Raw genomic sequence first — 19951 nt, 5'->3', positions numbered from 1 at the left:
GCCGACAACTGTTGCACTCGGGTCGCGTCTTCCCGGGTTTCGTGTCCACCTGCTGGAGCGGGCATCCCCCACACACACCCCGCCATCCTTGGTCTTGTGCAGGGCAGCAGCGTGGAGGCGATGGGTCACGGGCATCTCTTCCGGAGAAGGTCAAATCGGGTACCCATCAGTAGTGATGGGGGCGGGGGACAGGGAACGCGCACCAGTGCTGATCTGCCTCTGTTTCTTTCAGTAACTGAAGTCCCTGCCCTGGAAATTGCACATTAAACATGTGATATTGTGGTGGGTTGACCCGGGCTGGATGCCCGGTGCCCACCAAAGCTACTGTTATCACTCTCTCTTCTCAATTGGACAGGCTGTCTCCAGCTGGAGAGAAAATATAACAAAAGACTTATGGGTTGAGATAAGGACAGGGTGATCATCAGTTTATGTCACAAGTGAAACAGACTAGACTTGGGGAAATTAGTCTAATTTATTAACAATAAAATCAGAGAAAGATAATGAGAAATAAGCCCAAATCTCAAAAACACCTTTCCCCCACTCCTCCTGTCTTCTGTGGCTCAGCTTCACTCCCAACTCTCTACCTCCTTCCTCTCTCTTCAGCAGCATTGGAGGACAGGGAAGGAGCATTGTGATGAGTTCGTCACGTGTTGTTTCTTCGTTCTCAGGGGGAAGACCCCTCACATTATTCTCTTGTTCCATTGTGGGGTCTCCATGGGAGACAGTCCTCCTTGAACTCCAGTGTGAGTCCTTCCCACGGGATACAGTTCTTCACAAACTGCTCCAGTGTGGGTCCTTCTGCAGGCTGCAGTCCTTTAGGAACAGACTGCTGCAGTGTGGGTCTCCTGCAGGGTCCCGAGTCCTGCCAGTAAACCTACTCCAATGTGGGCTCCTTTCTTCAAGTCCCACATGTCCTGCCAGGAGCCTGCTCCAGTGTGGGCTTCCCACGGGGTCACAGCCTCCTTTGGTCATCCACTTGCTCTGTTGTGGGGTCCCCCAAGGGCTGCAGGTGAACATCTGCACCACCATGGATCTTCATGGGCTGCAGAAGAACAGCCTGTCTCACCATGGTCTTCATCACAGGCTGCAAGGGAGAGAGTCTCTGCTCTGGGGCCTGGAGCACCTCCACCCCCTCCTTCACTGACCTTGGTGTCTGCAGAGTTGTTTCACATATTCTCACTCTTGTCTCTGCCTGCAATTCTGCAGTAACCTTTTCCCTGATTCTTAAATATGTTATCCCAGAGGCATTAGCATCATCACTGGTAGATTTCACCTTGGCTAGCGGTGGATTCATCTTGGAGCTGGCTGGCATTGGCTCTGTTGGACACAGGGAAGCTTCAAGCAGCTTCTGGCAGAAGCCACCTTTGTAGCCTGCCTCAAAAAAACCCTTGCCAGACAAACTCAGTACAGGTATACATCTACTTCAATAGTTTTTTTAAAATGGAAAACCTGTCATCTTGAATTCTTTACATCCAAATTCAGGCTGTTGTAGTGAATAATGTGTCATCAGAACATAGAGTTTATAAGTGTCTTAAAATATTGGAAGGCAGGAAATAACTGCCTTCTTACGATGTGATAAAAGGCTGGCAATTTTGTTGCATTAAGTATCATTAACTCTTGATATAAATGCTAAGCAATTTTTTTTTAGTAAGAGCTTCCTTTTTTCTCTGCCTGAAGTGCCATTTTTGCCACCTCATGCTTTTGATGGAGACTTTCCAAATTCCTTGCTTATGTTTATCTCAAGTAAGCACACCAAGGCTATTTGGTATCCTTGTATTAATTTCTTACTTAAAAATAAAGACTAATTGTTTTGAGATTCTTCAGCCTTGTTTATGGAAAAATCCACTAATCACAGTTGATATTACTTGCAGCCAGCAGTTCTTGTGGGGGGCAAGGTATTGGGATCACTTGGTACACAACCGATAACGTCTTTTAAAAGTACTCTATGTCAATATTATGGGATACAGAAAACTACCAAGTGTACCAGGGAGGGAGGAGTAGATTTCACTTCCCTCATGTACAAATCTGTATCCTTGCACTGTAAGGCTAAACACCATCTAAAACTGAACAGGCAAATTTTACCTCTCTGCCCACATACCTCAGTGAAGCCATGGGTACCTGTTGTCTGTGGAAACCTACAAGTAGCAAGCAAAGTACTTGGAAGATGGCTTTGTGCCACAGTGCCGCAGTTGGTAACACTAGGACTTTAAAATGGTGTTTTATCTGTGTAGTAACGCTTCGGTGAGTTCACGTCAGGCCTTAGCGTCTATACAGCTTTGCTGTAAACGACTGTCAGGGCAACAAGTTCCCAGGTTCTTAGGCACTAGGCCTGAACAATGTCAAAGTGGCAGTGAGGAGCTGCCCCTTGAAAGCTGTCTGCTGCCAACACAGGTCACTGGAGTGCTGCTTACCTTGAGCTTCTGAGTTTCATTAATGCGTTGAATAAAATGGTCTGTTCCTGTGTTTTCCTTTGCTTCCCCTTTCCTTTCCACTGACTGGTTCTCAGCAGGAGGTAGGTAGGCATTACTGGAAAGTTTACATCTTCCTACCTTCCTCTCTGTCTTAAGTTCCTAATTCATTCAACAGTGAGCCATTTATAAATCCTGTTTGTGATGATTATTGCTGGTTTGTCAGAAACAAGCTCTTGGGATCTTTTAACATGGTCTCATGGTTTGTTCTTGAAGCTTCTTGGGACCATAGAACTCCTGGCTTTTGGGGGTAAGACACACGTGTGACTCATTGAACTACAATGCTTCTAAGAAGATGCAGTAGCAGTGTTGACGTTTGTTGAAGATGATAGGCTTCGCATTAAATACAGAGTGAGAGTACTGTAGATGTACAGGCAAAACCTAAACCATTTTGAAGTAGCTAATTTGGACTCTGGAAATTATTTGTCCTTTAGTTGATGGAGCGCAGTCACCGAAGAACAAAGAGCCGAGCCTTCTATTTTTGTCAAAGCCTGTGGACGAAATAAAAGATCAGACCTCTCTCAAAACTGACATACAGGAGGAGCGGGGATATTGCATTTAGTGGTTATATTTTTGGTAACTTCAAAACCCAGTGGATATGCTCAGCTCTTTGACAGCTCTGTCTGCTCTGCAAGACTTTTCAAACTAGCCATGCTTTTATACTGAAAAGCAGAAAGGACTCAGCTAGTTGTTCATTTTTTCCCCTTGCCCAGCCTCTTTGTTAGATTCCTTCCCAAGACTTGTAAGCAACATAGAAAATTGATAAGTGTTGTCCTGTAGTGGAACTGTGGTAATTGTTGCTAAACAGTTAATTCCTTTCTTGGGGAAGCAATACAATAGAGATATGCCCCTTCAGATATGGGTATCGATGTAAGTTGATAATACTATGTTGCTTTGCAACTGCAGCGTTTGTACACTTTTTGTTGTGGAAAATTGTAGGCAAGCAGATCAGTTACCGTGCATGCACAAAGAAAACATTCCTATCTGGTGATGAATTGTAAAAGCCCAGCGTGTTTTCTACCATGGTCTTTAAGTAGCTTAATGTGTCTCTCTCATTTTAGAATGGTCAGAGTTTCTTAGTGTTGGATGAACGGACATTTGCAAAAGAGATTCTTCCCAAGTACTTCAAGCACAACAACATGGCAAGCTTTGTCAGACAATTAAACATGTGTAAGTTCTTGATTTTTTGCTTTCTAGCATAGTTCTAGATCATGTACCTGTTTAGTTTTAGAGTTTGCTTTGAGGAGTGGCCATGTGTTATCTGCAACTAGGATGCACTCATCCTCAAAACTGATGTCAGGGTAGTTGGAGGAGCATGTTTTAAATTTCTTAATATGGGTTTTGAGAGGTGTTTTTTTTTTCTTTCTGTTTCTTTTTTTCAAAGATGGCTTCCGTAAAGTTGTCCATGTTGATTCTGGTTTTGTCAAATTGGAGAGAGACGGTCCAGTAGAGTTTCAGCATCCGTATTTTAAGCAGGGCCGGGAGGACTTGTTGGAGCACATTAAAAGGAAGGTTAGTGAAATCTCAGTATGTGGAAAACCTGTACTATTAAGTATGAATGAATAGAAAACTTCACCTCAAAGTTATTTGCAGGATTGTGAGTGCAAATAAGTTTGGAGTTTGAGGAAGTAAACTGCGCTGCTCTCATGTATTTATCTTGATATATCTTGACTTCTTTAAAGATATTTTGGGGGATTTGACTAGGATCCTATATCGAAGATGCTTTGCTTGCATTGCATACAGTAAGTTTCACAGGTGGCAAAAATGAGCAAGTTATGCGAATATGACATTTTGCAAGAGCGTACTTTGACTTTACCATCAGTAGTATAACAATCTGCTTGTTTATGTAGCTTCTTTAAGAACAAAGCTACTGTAAGCATTAAACTTTCCTCCAAAGAGAACAAGGGGCAAAGCTATGCATGTTTGTTACACTGCTAATTGTGATGCTGAAATGTGCTCTGCTGTTATTGTGAGTCAGGTGAATATAGATATTGAATAGAAATATGATGAGTTAAACTGTGGTGAGAAGGATGTACTTACTAACATTTGGTGGTTGTGAAGGAATTGTGATGAAGTAGAGCGCTAAGGAGAATGCCTGAAGAATCTGAACGTACACAACAACTAAACCTAATGTGGTGTGTGCTTTTTGTTTTATGCTTGGTTTATAATTAATTTGAAAGTATACTTTGTCAGCACTAGAAGAAAATACACTTGATCACCAAAAGAGAATAATAGTTAACAATGAGTAAAAGAAAGTGTTGTTTCTGGATTCTAATCTTTTAAAGGTTTCTTCTTCGAGACCTGAAGAAAACAAGATACGTCAGGAAGATCTCTCCAAAATAATAAGTAGTGCTCAAAAGGTGCAAATTAAACATGAGACTATTGAGTCTCGATTGTCAGCTCTGAAGAGGTAAGTTGGCTCTGTCAGCAACTGATCCCTTAAGTTGAGTAATTCTCAGACAAAAACTTAATTTTGGGTGTCTCTTGATTTCATATTGCCTAACTTTAAATATTGCTTTAGGAAAATAAATTTCAATAAAAGAATTGCATTAAAAATTGAATATTCTGCTATGGCTAAAATGTTGGTGTTTGAACAACTGTCTAATAGTGGGCAATTAAATAATGCCTTTAATAACAGTTCCATAATGCTGTTGAGGCTGAATATTCAGCTTGGCTCTTAGCATGAAGTATGCTGATTTACATCTTCATGTTTGAAGTAGTTACTGTATTTAGTTTGAGGCAGAGTTTGGTTTGTGCAAATTGCCTATATTACTTTCCTGCTACAATTATTAATGCCTGTGTGCATTGCTTTGTATTTTTGTGACGTTGTCTACATTCCCACACCGCTAAAAATTGCGCAGGAGTTAATGTCTATGTAAATCTGTTTAGAAATCTAATTTGGAAATTCATTAGTTACTTCAGCGACAGCGGTACAGAATCTAATACCCAAATGTAAATAAAGTATTTTTTTAATTGCATTATTACCTATTTAGTAATTGTGATTTCAATGAGAGAGATTTATGTCACAAATTACTTAATCCTTTAGAATATGTAGATGTAGACTGCAAGTCAGAGCACCTCAGCAATAAGTATGTCAGGACTCCTTAAGTTATGTTAACTTGAGAACACCGCTGTGGCAGAGGTCACTAATTACTTCAAGTTTTAAAAAGTAAATGCCTGTCTTTTCTAGTCTTCTGTTCTAATGGCTTGAGTGGTAGAATATTCAGAAGCAAACTTATTTTGTCTAGGAAGAGTCTTTATTAGAATCTGACCAGTCGAGTAAAAATGTTCTTATTCACCCTTTTCAAATCATAGAAGAATTTTGGTTGGCAGGAAGTATATATGTTTCTTAGCAACAACTTCCGTATAATATGAAAAAGTGAAAAACTAGAAACTAATTTTTTTAATTTTTTGTGTTTAAATTTAAATGGTATGTGTACTTGCTTCACATTGTCTTTCTAAGTTGACGTTCATGATTCAAGTATTTCAAGAGTGATACGTTCTCTTTTTGGATTCATATTCCAAATGAAAAAAGTGAAGTTATATAAGGGAGGCAACTATGTGCTCAGACAGTCTGTCAATGACTCACCTTTTTTTCTCTCTCTGTTTTCTTTTTTGCTTTTCTAAATGTATTTATTGCAAGTTGAAAAAAACAAGAAGGTCAAGTAAAAAAGTGTCCATCAATAGGACAAAGGGAAATGGATTTAAATTACAGGAAAACAGATTTAGATTGGGTCTTAGGAAAAAAATTCTTCATTACGAGGGTGGCATTCTGTGGTGACTCTTCTATGATTCTATGACTTTGGCTGGAACGATAATCCAGCTGCTAATGACCTGACAGTTTGTAGAGATGAGAAGATAGAATGGTTGGTCTCTGATGTCCGTATTGTTGTCCCATGAGTTTTAAAATGATTGAGGTAGAAACTCAAGATGTATCAGAAGATCTGTTTCTACAAAACGTGTTAATAAAGTTGGTGGCAAACTGAGAAAGTTCAGAATCCCTGACCTCAGTTGTTTAGGAACTGTAGTCATGAAGTACGTTGGACATAGGAACAGTTTGAGGAGTGAGTAATAAGCTTAATCACACTGCATGTAAACAGCTGTTTCTGAAAACTTAGCTTCAGGTTTCCTAAAAATCCCAACAGTAGCAGAGAGATTTTCCTCCTTTTTTTGGCATATATCTGTGTTGAAAACTAAACTGCAAAAGAGAGGAGGGTGGTACATGCATGTCTTTGCTTACTCGTTGAAACTCTGAGTATTCATTATGTACTTCTTAATAAGCTTTTTGATGTTGCAAACCGTGAGGTTCATGGGTGTGATAGCAAGGGCCACTTTACCTCAGTTTTTGTACTGTCTCAGTAACTGGACTCCTGCGAGTATTGGAACAACCAAGGTTTGTAAAACGGCAACATTTCATGAAAACTGCTGTCTCTGCTGTGCCCCTGTTCTTTTTTAACACCTAGTGTGCCCCTTTACTGAAGGTAATAGAGACAAGTGTTAGGATGGCCTACAGCTGCATGTGTCCCTTGAGAGCTTGTTCTGTAAAGATTCTCTCGGGGTGGATGTGCTGGTGTGGATTTGCATGCAGGAAGAGGTCTGTGAAGGAGGACAAACAGGCTTAATATAGATGAAGACCTCTGTTTTTCAATGGCACGAGGAAACTGCATTCTTAGTCTTTTTGGTCCTTTGCTGCTGCCAGAAATGAGCTGAATTCTTGATTTTTTTAGTTCCTTAAGATTTAATCCCTAGAAGGAAGAAGAGAAGGTAACTTTGTTAATTTTTAAATGCTGAATGTGTATGTACCAGGTGTTGCCAAATTTGGGATATTTTTCTTTCTTTTTTTTAAGGAGACTGGATATCTGCAGGCCATTGGTTATGTTTGGGGCTGCACTTTATAATTATTTGCCAAGGCTGATTTACTCTGAAACTTCCATTCCCCCAGTCTAAAAACACGTTTCAAAGAGGTTTAATGAAGCCAACTAATCTTTAACAAAAATGATTAATATAAGTATTTTAAAACTTAGTTTTGGTTTGACTTTTAAATCATCCTTTTCAAACAGGGAGAATGAATCCCTTTGGAGGGAAGTGGCAGAACTGAGAGCAAAACACTTGCAGCAGCAGCAGGTTATTCGGAAGGTAAGGTTTCATTTGAGTGTTGTATGTGAATGAGTGAGTGCTTCTGAACTAGGAATACTGTGCCACGTGTTGCTTCGCACTCTCACTCTTTATTCATAGTGTACGAAATGTCTTTTTAATAGGCCACAAAGGAGAGCCACAAAGATGATTCAGGGGCTGGAGCACCTCTGCTGTGAGGATAGGCTAAGGGAACTGGGATTGTTCAGTCTTGGAAAGAGAAGACGCTGGAGGGGGACCTTATAACTGCCTTCCAGTACCTGAAAGGAACCGACAGGAAGGCTGGGGAGGGACTTTTTACAAAAAGTATCCATTGATAGGACAAGGGGAAATGGATTTAAATTAAAGGAAAACAGATATAGATTGAATCTTAGGAAAAACTTCTTTATTACAAGGGTGGCAAGACTGCAATAAATTGTCCAGAGAGGTTGTGGATGCCTCCTCCCTTGAGGTGTTCAAGGCCAGGTTGGATGAGGCCTTGAGTAACCTGGTCTAGTTGAGGGGTGTCCCTGCCCATGGCAGGGGGTTGGATTAGATGATCTCTAAGGTCTCTTCCAACCTAAGAGGTTCTGTTTCTATGAATGGAAAAAATAATGGTGATATATGACAAACAAGTCTTTGTCAAACACACATTCAGTGTATTTCATCACAAAAGCAGAAGATAAAGCCAAACTCTTGTAAACATTTTCAAAGAGGTTCAAGAACATCCTACATCATTCACTAAGGTGCCCTTAAAGTGGTCCATCCATTTTTTTATTACTTCATGAATGAGATGACTAATATATTCTGCATTGTATGTATACAGTCAACATCCCTATGTGCCTTCTGTTGTTGCTTATTAGAATTATTCTAATAGTTTGAGTTACTGGATGTTTTTTCATGTACGGTATGATGCAGTGTAAAAATCTGCTCTCATTGCCTGGTATGTGAAAGGCCTTTCTCAGACAAATGAGTAATCTTTTTAGATTTACCAACAGTGTTCTCTGTTCTTCACAATTTATAACTTTTCTGAACAGTCCTATATGAGAATTACTACACAAAATAAGTGTTCTGCTCTTTATGTATAGATTTTTTTTTTTTAAGTCTTCAGTTATACGGTATCATGGCGTTCTGAGAGAAGCCATTACAGAGAAGAGCGACTAACAGTTGTGTTCTTTCCTTACAGATTGTACAATTTATTGTTACCTTGGTGCAGAATAACCAGCTAGTGAGCCTAAAACGCAAGAGGTAAATATGGTCCTGCAAACTTGCTGTCCAGTCAATATACTGACATGTTTTGTTGACTAAAACCAAAGATTTAGTTTTCCCTTTACTCTTTCTGATTTAGGCCTCTGCTTCTGAACACTAATGGACCTACAAAGTCGAATGTATTTCAGCAAATTGGGAAAGAACCAGCTGACACCAACCACCATGTGAGTTTTCTTTTATGCATGCTCTTCATTCTAATGCGTGAAGGAGTGGAGTGGAGCAGACGGATCAAGTAGCTTTTCATATGGAGGATAAAACATAGCTGTGTACTGAGAGCTATAGACTTGTAGAAGTATGTTGATAATCACCATTCATTTTTCAATATAAGCCAGTTACCTGTGTATTAAATACAGCTTGGTGTGATCCTACTGAAAGCAGTTTGCTATTAGAAATAGCATTTGTGTGTTGTGTTGTTATCTCCGGGAGTTAGGCATCCCTAGCCCCATACAGGGACAAGAATCCAGCATGTTGGTCTGCAAGGCAGCATCCAACCCAGCAAAATCATGTCAAGTTCCTGTGCCATTTGAATGGGTCATGCCACTGAAAGTTATTTTCTGCTGTCTAAATAATGGTGGGTGAGAAAATCAAGGTGCTAGAATCGGTAGCTTTATAACAGAGTGCTATTTAAGTGGCAGTCACCTTTTTAATCTTTTTCATTCTTGTGTAGTCCTGTTGTTACAGCTTTTTTTGCTGCTTTTGCTGACAGTGCTAGTATATTTTTATTTTTATGCCTGTATTATTTACCAAGCTGTGCTCTTCTCCAGCTCGTTCATTTATTTGTATGTTTTTTCTATTCAGTGTAGATCTCTACAACCATCTTGTAATGTCCAAGGTGTAGGAAAGCTCTTATACACCTCTCTAGAATTGAAGCATTGCGAGATACAATGATAACGGCTGATAAATGCTGAAGCTCATTGTTCTTCTGTCCCCTAACTCCTTAAAATAATCCTCAGGTACCTCTAAACAGAAATGAAGGGTTGAAACAAAGGGAACAGATTTCAGATGACATCATTATTTACGATGTCACTGAGGATGTGGGTGATGAAGAAAATCCTATGGGTGATGAAGAAAATCTTCCCATTACACCAGAAACAAATGAAGATACCACTTCAGACTCTTCCAAGTAAGAAATCTCTAGAAGTCTATATAGATAATTGGTTTTCAGTGTTGTACAATATGCAATAATTCATATGTCTTAGATTTATTTTTTTTTTAATGAAGTGGTCAGTATTATTCATTACTCCTGCACATATAGAAGCTTCATCTGTGAATTTACACTGGGTTCTAATTTATTGACCTCTGGATTTGTTCCAAGTAGTTAATTGGCTGCTGGAGTTTTAATATGCTGAGGATAGAAACTAGTGAGAAGCAGTCAGTATTATTGCACTCTTTTTAAATATACTACCTGTCCAACGACTGAGATGTCTTCTTACTTTTGGTTATGAATGCTGAGCGAAGTCTCATCAGAGTTGTTCAGCATTCCAACAAACATTAGTAAACATTCAGGGTGCCAAATGGGATTAATATCACACAACCAACTCGAAGCTTTTTAGGATTAGTAACCCGAAATGTGCAGGCACTCACCTAGAAGATGAGGGCTTTCAACCTCGAGGAGTTATTTTAGGCAATGTCCTCCCCTAAGGGGAGAGTCCCAAACTGCAGACCCACTGCTTCAAGGCGAACTTGGTGCCATTTGTCCTCCAAGGGGGGCTCCATTTATATCGTAGTCAAATCTGGTCTGTGGTCACATGTGGTCAGCAGCCTAGAAACATCTGTAGACAGAGGTGTTTCATTGGCTGAGGGCCGTGTCTGTTGACCAAGGGCCTTACTGTGCAGATGACCAAGTGACTGCAGTCATGGCTGGGTGCCCCACCACCAAACTGTGGCTTCGAGTTTTAACTCCTTCGTTTCAGCAGTCAAGTTTTGGTCTTTATAGGGCAGGGTGCACCGGCCACAAATACAGATAAGAATGACTTCCCTTGTTTTCACAGATTTTCATGGAGAATAACTTGCACATGCTCTTTGTCAAGTGTTGATGTGGTCTTTGAACTTTATTAAGCCTATTAATTTCAGGGGTTCTTTTTCAATCCTAAGTGTTTTGGGGCTATGTTCCTTCCTGTCTGTACTGTAGAAGTAGTTCATCTTTCAGCTCTGAGCAGTTTTAAGTTGGTCTGGGGATTGAGATGCATCGCGTTGATAGGCCTGTGTTATATAACTTGTACATAACAAGGTTAATTAACTACAACAATATCGACTGAGATCCTTTATCTTAGGGATGCTCCAGAGTTGATTCTGTTCAATGGGAAGAATGCCAAATACATATTGTATGTCTAGTTCCATGGCCTCATGCGGTTTCATACATACTTTATGTTTATTTACTAGCTTATAGTTGTTGTAATTTAAAAAGTGTCAGTGTTTCTGTATTTTTAGTAGTTGTTATTCTAGTCTAGCACAACAGTGCCTTGCTAGCTGAGCTGTGTTAACTGTACTGAGCATACAGCACTGTGTCAAGGGAAGATAGATATTTAGAATATCTTGATGTGTTTTGTGTTAAAAAGCAGTAGGAAAGTTAATTTCAGTATTGACTAAAACAAGAAGTAATTAAGCCTGTGAAATACTTGCAATTTAAATGAGCATCTGAAATGCTGTGATTCATTTGTCTCTTATCACAGCTGTAGTCGTTCTCCTGATATTGTAATTGTGGAAGATGATAACGAAGAAGAATACGCCCCTGTAATTCAAGGGGATAAAAGCACAGAATCAGTGGCTGTCCCAGCTAGGGATCCCCTCAGCCCTGCCAGTGACAGTACAAGCCCACTCATGTCAAGTGCTGTGCAGCTGAATAACCAGTCAGCTTTAACCGCAGAAGATCCGGTCTCCATGATGGATTCCATACTCAATGAGAATGGAGTAATTTCACAGAATATAAACCTTCTTGGAAAGTGAGTAGCCTAGTCTTTTCTGTTTTTCAAGTGGTAGAATTGTTTGACTGAAGTGAAAAGAACTGGATAGTCGTTTCCAATTAGAACTTTAACTTTATAGGTTACCTTTATTCCAGCCAGGTTCTAAAGATTCTTCTGGTTTAAGTTTTTTAAGATAGGAACTCTGATTTTCATCAGGGAGTGAGTTGGGGTGTATAATTTGTCTGTAATGTTATGGATATCATTGTTTAAACTATTAGCATTTATCTGCACAGCTCTTGGAGGTGCATGGAACTCAGTAGGGCTACCTGGATGCAAGAATCATATCTCTGCTAATGTTGTGCCGTAGTGTTATGTTGATGTGCTACCTGTTTTGGAGCACCTGTGTAGTTTACTTGGGTTCTCCCCTAGAGAGGGTAAAAGGTCTGAATTTTTTTTCCAGAGATTGTTTCTAATGAAAGACGTAGCTTGTTCTAATTCCGGTGAACATTTTTAGATGCATGTAGTACATCTGTGTAAGGCTTAATTGTGGATTTCTCCTTTTGTTAATGGATACAGCAATAAAATATTGTTTGTTTTCTAGAGTTGAACTTCTGGATTATCTTGACAGTATCGACTGCAGTTTAGAGGACTTCCAAGCTATGTTATCAGGACGACAGTTCAGCATAGATCCAGATCTCCTGGTTGATGTAATTTTCACTGTTTGTTTTAAGTATTTTGGTAATACACTACAGAAAATATTTTTGTAGGTTCTTACTCTTTAAAAAACAACAGGTTGGGTGTTTTTTTCCTTTCTTCTTTTTCCCTTAAAAGGAAAGTTATAAATATTTGTGAATACATGTTTCTGGGACAGTGCTATACCACTGCTCAAGTGAATGCTTAAGTTTTTGATCGAGGAATGGCTTTCTGAATTAAATAATGCTTATACGAGTTGCTACCTGAACTCAAGACACCAATTAGATTGATACTCTTGCTTTAAAATGTGCCCAGCACATTTTCTGTGGTCTGCTCAACGAATTTGGTTTAAAAAGGCTCTTGGCATTTATTTTACAAGTTTCTCTACCATTTCAGGTTATTTCTTAGGAGTATGTATATGTTCTCAATTTCTCTACAGATTTATGTCAAGTATAGTGGTCTAGGTTGGAAGGGATCTGTGCATGTCATCTAGTCCAGCCCCCTTGCTCAAAGCTTGAAAGTTGGATCATGTTGCTCAGAAACTTGTTGACTCACACTCTGAAATCTCCAAAAGATGGGAGATTCCACAGCCTCTCAGGTGCCTGTTCGAGCGCTTGACTCTTCTTTGTGAAAATTTCCCTTACATCAGTCACAGTTTTCCCTGCTGCAGCTTGTAGCTCTTGCCTCGTCCTTTGTCCACCTCTGTGGTTTGTCTTCTCCATAACACCTCTTTAGAAGCAGTGGAAGTGTGCAGTTATCCTCCCTTGTCTGCCCTTTCCAGACAAGGTCAGCCAAGCTCCCTCAGCCTCTTGTGTGTCATAAGCCCTCAAACATCTGTGGCCCTCTGGACACCTTCTAGTTTGAAAACTCTTGTACTGGGAGGCCTGAAACTGGATGCCCTTCCCCAAGTGGCCTCTTCAGGTGCCGTGCAGAGAGAAATGACTGCTTCCAGTGACCTGTAGCAGAGCATGCTTGCCCATAGCGGGTCTCTGCTGCTGGCTTAGGGTGGGGTCTACCATGACTCTCAGTTTCCTCTCTGAGGAGCTGTGCCCTGTCCCGTTGCTCCCTGACCTGGGCTGGTGGAAGAGACTACCATGTCCTAAATTTCCTGTTGGCCCCTCTCTCACCCTGCTGAGGTCTCTCTCTTAACAGCAGCTCTACTCTCCCACATGTTGATGACTCATTCCAGTTTGGTGTCACTTGCAGGCTTGATCAGGGTGTCGTCTTCTTGATTGTACACAGAATTCTCCATGCAGCAACATTCTATGATTCTATGATAAGAAGGAATCAGTATTTCAAGACTGCAGCAAACTGCATTAGTCTTAGTTAGACGTAATGCAGTTGTTCCCTTTGTTACTGAGGTCCATAGAATTCCAAACTATTACGCCCCAAAGCCAGATTTTCTTTGCAAAAGTGGTAACTACCAGTATAATCCTGATAGAGGGTGAAAACATCAAGTACAGGGATTACTCTTGCACGTGCAGATGTGATGTTCTTGAATTCTTACTAGCAACATCGAGATACCTAAAACTTGATGTGTTTTGTCTTATTCAGCTTTTTACAAGCTCCGTGCAGATGAATCCCACAGATCATATCCCTAATACCAAAGTAAGTCTTAAATCCGTTGCTCAATGTACACGGTAGTGAGAGATGCAAACTTCATTAATCCTTTACTGTTTTCTTTACTGGTATAATAGCGCTTTTTTCATGCTCTGGCTTTGAAAACTTCCCTGAGGATAGGAAGGCTGCAGCTGAATTCATCCGGTTAGTTAGGTTTTCAACAGAAAAAGGTTAAGCAGTCTAATTAATAATGCCCTTTGAAACTTGTGTTACTATGAGGCCAATACCTGTACATTGTACCAATCTCTTGCCTTTTGTATCCTCTAAGGTTTTAGTACTCACACACGTGGTATATACACTGTCAGATAGTTTCCTCTGTGTGGTCTGGTGGGAAAAGAAACACAAAAGCAAGCAGCAGAGCAAAGATCTGGCTCTTTGAATTTGTTCTGTTCATTTAAGAGTGTTAGTTTTGGTTCTTGCTTGAGTAAGCCTGTGTCTCTATTTCACATTTTCTCAGTCAAGGTCTGTTAGTTTGGGTAACTGATACCACTGCATCCCTTCACAAATAAAAAAATCTATTATTTTTTTTTAATAGTTGGTCAGCTGTGTTCTAGTGGCACTGGAAAAGGCTTTAAGCATGTGTTTTAAGATACTGCTTTCATTTCCAGATGGAGACAAAGGGAATAGAAGCTACCAAGAATAATACTGGTCCAGCAGCTTCACAGGAAACACAAGTTTCTAAGCCCAAATCAGGTTAGTTGTAGTGGTCTGTTAAAATGGTTTAACAGTTGAACAAGCATTGTTTGTCTGGTTTTGTGTCATCCTGACGAGCAATAGCCAAAACAAAATACTTGCTATATTTGCTTTTTAGGCTTTAGGCATTGCACCAGGTGCAGAGAAACTGATGTTTTTGCAGGAGAATCTGAACAAATCATATTAGGCATGAATGCAACAATTCTTTAATCACATATTTAAAACAAACACTTATAAGGTTTTCTATTAAATCTTTAAATAAATTCTGTGGATTGGATTTTTTTTTTATTTCTGCACATAGAAAGGCACACAAACTGATGATGTTTTGGGGATTTCTTTTCCCTTAGATAAGCAGCTCATACAGTACACTGCGTTTCCACTCCTTGCTTTCTTCGATGGGAACCCCAGCTCTGACATGGAGAGCGGCAGCTCCCTGGCTGGAACTCCTTCCTCTGCTGACAAACCCCTGGAAGTGGATGAGCTCCTGGAGAGCAGCCTGGACCCTGAGCCCACTCAGAGCAAACTGGTGCGGCTGGAGCCGCTGACAGAGGCTGAAGCGAGCGAAGCCACGCTGTTCTATCTATGCGAACTTGCCCCAGCACCCATGGACACAGACATGCCCTTCTTGGATAACTAGCATGATGGGGACTCTGTACATAGTTATGAAGATGAACTATTTATTTAGAATATTGTTTGGTATATGAGTTTTTTGTAAATCACTGTTTTATGTAACCGGATAATGTGGAATCGAAAAGACCTTTCCTATGTTACTTCCTACAAGCAGTTGTTTAACTGTGTGGTTAGACAAGCTGCTGGGCACGGTTGGCAATACCAGGTCAGACTGTTACTGTACTGCTGGCACACACTTGGTATTACACATATCGCTAAATATCCCAGGTAACCAAATCCTTGTTAGCAGTAACAAGGGTTTGATTTCTGATTTCTTATACTTCTGGTCTTACATATGATGACATAAACTACTAGTGTATGATTAGGGAGCACTGACTTTCTGTATCTTGGGTTTTTTTCTATTTTTTACAAGATTTTGTTTAACAAACATGAGGCTTTTTTGGGGTGGGGGGGGACCAGGACCTGATGTAGGCTTTTTTTTTCCCTGCTTGAACTGGGAACAAAGTGCCTGTACCTTGCTAAATCTTGGTTCTGCCTTACTTTCACTTCAGTGGAAGTGCTCACACACAGCACAAACCGGGGAAAAGTTCTTTATAGCCACCAGGCCCCTCGACTGCATGAGTACTTTCAGCTTGGACCATCTGTCTGATAAAATAAACGTTACTTAAGTGTGATACTTGTTAACAGTTGTCTCTTACTCTGGATTTAGCAGCCAGTCTTTTTCAAACCTTTGGAGCTGCGCAGCGACGTCTACTTTTACAAAGATTTATCGGAAAATAGTTTGGTTATCTCCAAACTTCCAAGGTTTATTTAAACCTTCAAAACTAGTGGCTAGCGCAGCAAACTGTTTTCCATTAGTGCTACACAAAGGAATGTTTTCTCCCTCAGAGCCCTGACCTGGACTGTAGTTGTCTTATGCAGCTGAATGCCAGAGGGGTTACTGCAACAGTAGGTGAAAGTGCAGTTCACCACACCTTTAAGTAAATCATCTCGCCCTGAGCTCCTGAGTAAATATAAACAATGTTGAAACTTTTTTCTTCAGTTATGATTTATCTCAAAGCTGTAGAGAGGCAGTTTTGAGAAGTTCCTGCGTGTAATGTTCCAGTGAAGAGAAAAGCAGGATTCTAGTAACTTCAAACATGCAAAACCACCTTCTGCAAGTCTGGCACTGCATTCAAAATACTTATTTTAAGGAGTAGTCTAGCCAGTTGTAAAAGGAACAGAATCCATAGACACAGCACTGGTCACCTTCCTAACGGCACTGTAACTGCTGCTCTACCCAAACGGAACTTGCCTGTGCGTAGCAGCTGATGAAGCAGGACCACAGTGAAGCACGTCTGTGTTCAGAGCGATGGGTGCAAAGGGCACAGAGAGAAGAACTGTGAGAAAACCTTGCACGGGGGGGTTACATGTGATCCCTCACAGCACCAGGAACTGCCTGGCCGAGGTACTCTGCAGCACAATCAGCTGGTCCTTTACAGATGATGAGTGCTGTAAAACATCCCAGGAGCAGAATACAATTCCCAGATGTGAATACAACACACAAGCCTACACTACCCACATTTGGCAGTAATAAGTGACATCAAAAGTCATTGGACATATTCATCCAAATTTATTTATTAATAAGGTGACAACATAGTCCTGAATTATTACAAGCCTTTCCTCATCCTCCCACTGCCATCTTGAGGTTGACGTGTCAGACTTCTGCAGTAAATGTCAGCATTTAGGTGCAGGATTAAAATTAAAGCTTAGAGAATAATTAGCAACACGAAGTAACAGTATAAACACCACAGTAACAGATCAGCATGAGGTCTGCTGAAGGCTCTATGGTCACTCCCAGTCAGGCTCTCTAGTCACAAGTTGTAGCAAATAACAGAAATAACGCAGTTTACATACTTCAGTTACAAAGCAGCAAGCACAAAAGCATTTAAGATTTGATAACTGCACAAGAACTATACAGTATTTTAATCCAACAGATTAATGTCTTACCTCATGCCTAGATTTAGACTTTCTAGACTCAAGCCCATCTCTGGCAATGGAGAACACCCAAAATACCCAATACATTAAAAGATTTCAAAATTTAGAGCCCCAAATATATTAAGAAACACTTTTGTTGAAGCCTCAGTTAAACACAAGCCTCCTTTAGCTACTGTAACCTCAGTGCTCCTTTTCCTTCACTTTTTAACCACAATAATACTTAAAAAAATCCTCTAAAGGGCTTACACAGTTGTCACCACTCAGCTTCTTGCAAACTCCGTGACTGTAGCTTAGCCAAGAAAGTGGCACACAAAACAGCAATAAATTATAGCACAGCTATCCCTTTGAAACTACTTTTTAAAAACAAGAATACATAGATGCACATTGTAAACAGGTGCCTTAAAAACATGCTTCTGAGCGTCCGATACCAGGACGTTTTTCCCTACGGTGTCAGCCCTCCTCCTGCCTGCAACGGGATGCGCCAGACCCAGTGACTCCAAGGAGGACATCGGCTCCTCTGCAGCTTCACATGTGAGTTTCCCCACATAACACCGGTGCCAAAGGCACTGCTGCCCTCAGCACCAGGCCAAGCTGGGCTGTTGGTGCCAGAATGCCACACGAGGTCCGGTAAACTGCAGTGCACACCATTGTGAGTTTTAACCAACACTTCCTCAAGACTTACTTTGGAATCAAGGCAACAGGGGTCAAAGGCAGCCCCTCCTTTGCTCGCAAAGCCTCATCTGTTTTGTTACCCTTATTAACACTTGCATTTTTGTTCCCTACAACTATTTAATGCAATTGAGGGGGGGAAAAAAACCCCAACTTCCAAAAAGTCATGATCTTACATTCCTACGCTCCCGAAGCACTCCATCTAGGAAGAATCCTACGAAAACTATCATTCTAGCAATTGTCACTGAGCTCGGCTAGCAAAAAGTCATTTAGTGAAATGACTAAAGACATGATTCAAGGTCATCATGCAGAATAAAGCAGGGTACACTACATGGGTAGAACACGGATTAACTCAAACACACACACACACACACACACACACTATTTACAACCATACTACTACATGAGACGCTGCGTGTTTCAAAGCCACGGTGAAGCCAGCACAATCTCCCTGGAGAGCAGCACAGCTTAGTCAAAGTCACGGTTTGTAAGAACCAGCGGAGCCACCAGAGTCCACACGTACAGCACGATGCCAATCCAGCTAGAAGATATCTTCACCCAGACAGACGGCCACTTGCTGGTCATTGTCTCGTAAGAAGAATCCGGACTGCGAAAGAAGGAACAGAAAAAAAGGTTAATTACCACTTTTTGTTTAAACGTGACATACTTGTGTAGAAAGCCACTCTTTGACGCTTTTTCCCACAGTCGACCATTTTCACTCCACACCTCAAAGGGCATCTCTTCCCTTATTCCAGTCAGCTCACGCCAATCTGTACAAGAACACCATTTGTAAGCTGGTGCCACAGGAAGGTGGAAAGCAACAGCAGCCCAAAAATATAATAGTAAGAGAAGCTGTCAAGCAGGAGAAATAGCCACGAGGAAGCTGTGGATCTCTAAGCTAGTCTGTGGAAAGGCAGGAAATGGATAGCATTTATAGATACAAGTAATGCATTCTACTTTGCCAAAAGACAACATCTAGAAGTATTAATAATCCTGATGTCATACTGAGCCAAACAGGGCCACAAATCAAATCCACAGCAGAACTATCTATTAAGTTATATCTGAAGGAAATGCCTTTCTAGTGTTGCTATTTTGATACAAATTATTGAAGATTGTAATTTATATTTTTTAAATTCTGAAGAACATGTGCTCGAGCTGTTAACAACAATTCACGCAGGAAGACTATTTTATTGTGAGGATTTTTTTCAGGGAACAGACAACCTAATTTCCTTCCAATAGACACCATGACAGAATGGCTGAGGTTAGAAGGGACCCGAAGGTCATCTGGTCCAAGCCTCTGCTCAAGCAGGGCCACCTAGAGCCAGCAAACCAGGACTACGCCCCAACAGCTTTAGAGTATCTCCAAGGATAGCGACTCCACAACCTCCCTGGGCAACCTGTGTCAGTGCTCAGCCACCCTTTCAACAGAAATGTGTTTCCTGATGTTCAGAGAGAACCCTCTTTGCTCCAGTTTGTGCCAGCTGCCTCTGGTCCTGTCATGGGGCACCACTGAAAACAGCCTGCCTCTGCCCTTCTTTACATCTTTCCTTCAGGTATTTATGTACATTGGTAAGATCTCCCTGAGCCTTCTCTCTTCCGTAGGCTGAGCAGTCCCAGCTCTCAGCCTCTCCTCAGAGGACAGGTGCTCCTGTCCCTTCATCACCTTTGTGGTCCTTTGCTGGACTCTCTCAAGTACATCCATGTTTCTCGTACTGGGGAGCCCCAAGACTGGACCCCAGCACTCCCAAGTGCTGTGTCACCAGTGCAGAGTAGATGGGAAAGGAAGACCCCTCCCCTCGACCTGATGATACATCATGTCCTATACCTCCTTCTTCCAGCTCTCTGTACTGGGCGTGGGCCTGGTGTTTACTTATTTTTTGTTGTCACAGAATTTAAGGCTCTTATCCTGTTTACTTC

The 19951-nt window shown here is 41.0% G+C and overlaps 2 protein-coding genes across 2 annotated transcripts in view; one reads left to right on the top strand and one right to left on the bottom strand.

Annotated features, from left to right (window-relative positions):
- Window positions 1–3535: 3535 nt before the first annotated feature.
- Window positions 3536–16046, top strand: HSF2 (heat shock transcription factor 2). The gene is made up of 12 exons (XM_009865920.1): window positions 3536–3638; window positions 3853–3980; window positions 4754–4878; window positions 7529–7604; window positions 8767–8828; window positions 8929–9013; window positions 9803–9972; window positions 11522–11791; window positions 12354–12459; window positions 14000–14053; window positions 14674–14758; window positions 15106–16046. Exons 1-12 carry the CDS (start codon window positions 3608–3610, stop codon window positions 15393–15395), a joined length of 1482 nt encoding a protein of 493 aa, XP_009864222.1. The 5' UTR covers window positions 3536–3607; the 3' UTR covers window positions 15396–16046.
- Window positions 16047–18410: 2364 nt separating this feature from the next.
- The window catches only part of SERINC1 (serine incorporator 1), a 9891-nt gene continuing 8350 nt past the window's right edge, over window positions 18411–19951 (bottom strand). Inside the window, exon 9 of the mRNA XM_009865919.1 lies at window positions 18411–18641. Coding sequence (XP_009864221.1) covers window positions 18503–18641 — 139 coding nt within the window. The 3' untranslated portion in view covers window positions 18411–18502. The remainder of the gene's footprint in view (window positions 18642–19951) is intronic.

The sequence above is a fragment of the Apaloderma vittatum genome, unplaced genomic scaffold (genome assembly GCF_000703405.1).
Source record: "Apaloderma vittatum isolate BGI_N311 unplaced genomic scaffold, ASM70340v1 scaffold24843, whole genome shotgun sequence".
NCBI classification, from domain to species: Eukaryota; Metazoa; Chordata; class Aves; order Trogoniformes; family Trogonidae; genus Apaloderma; species Apaloderma vittatum.
This window is presented reverse-complemented; position numbering and strand designations above follow the sequence as displayed.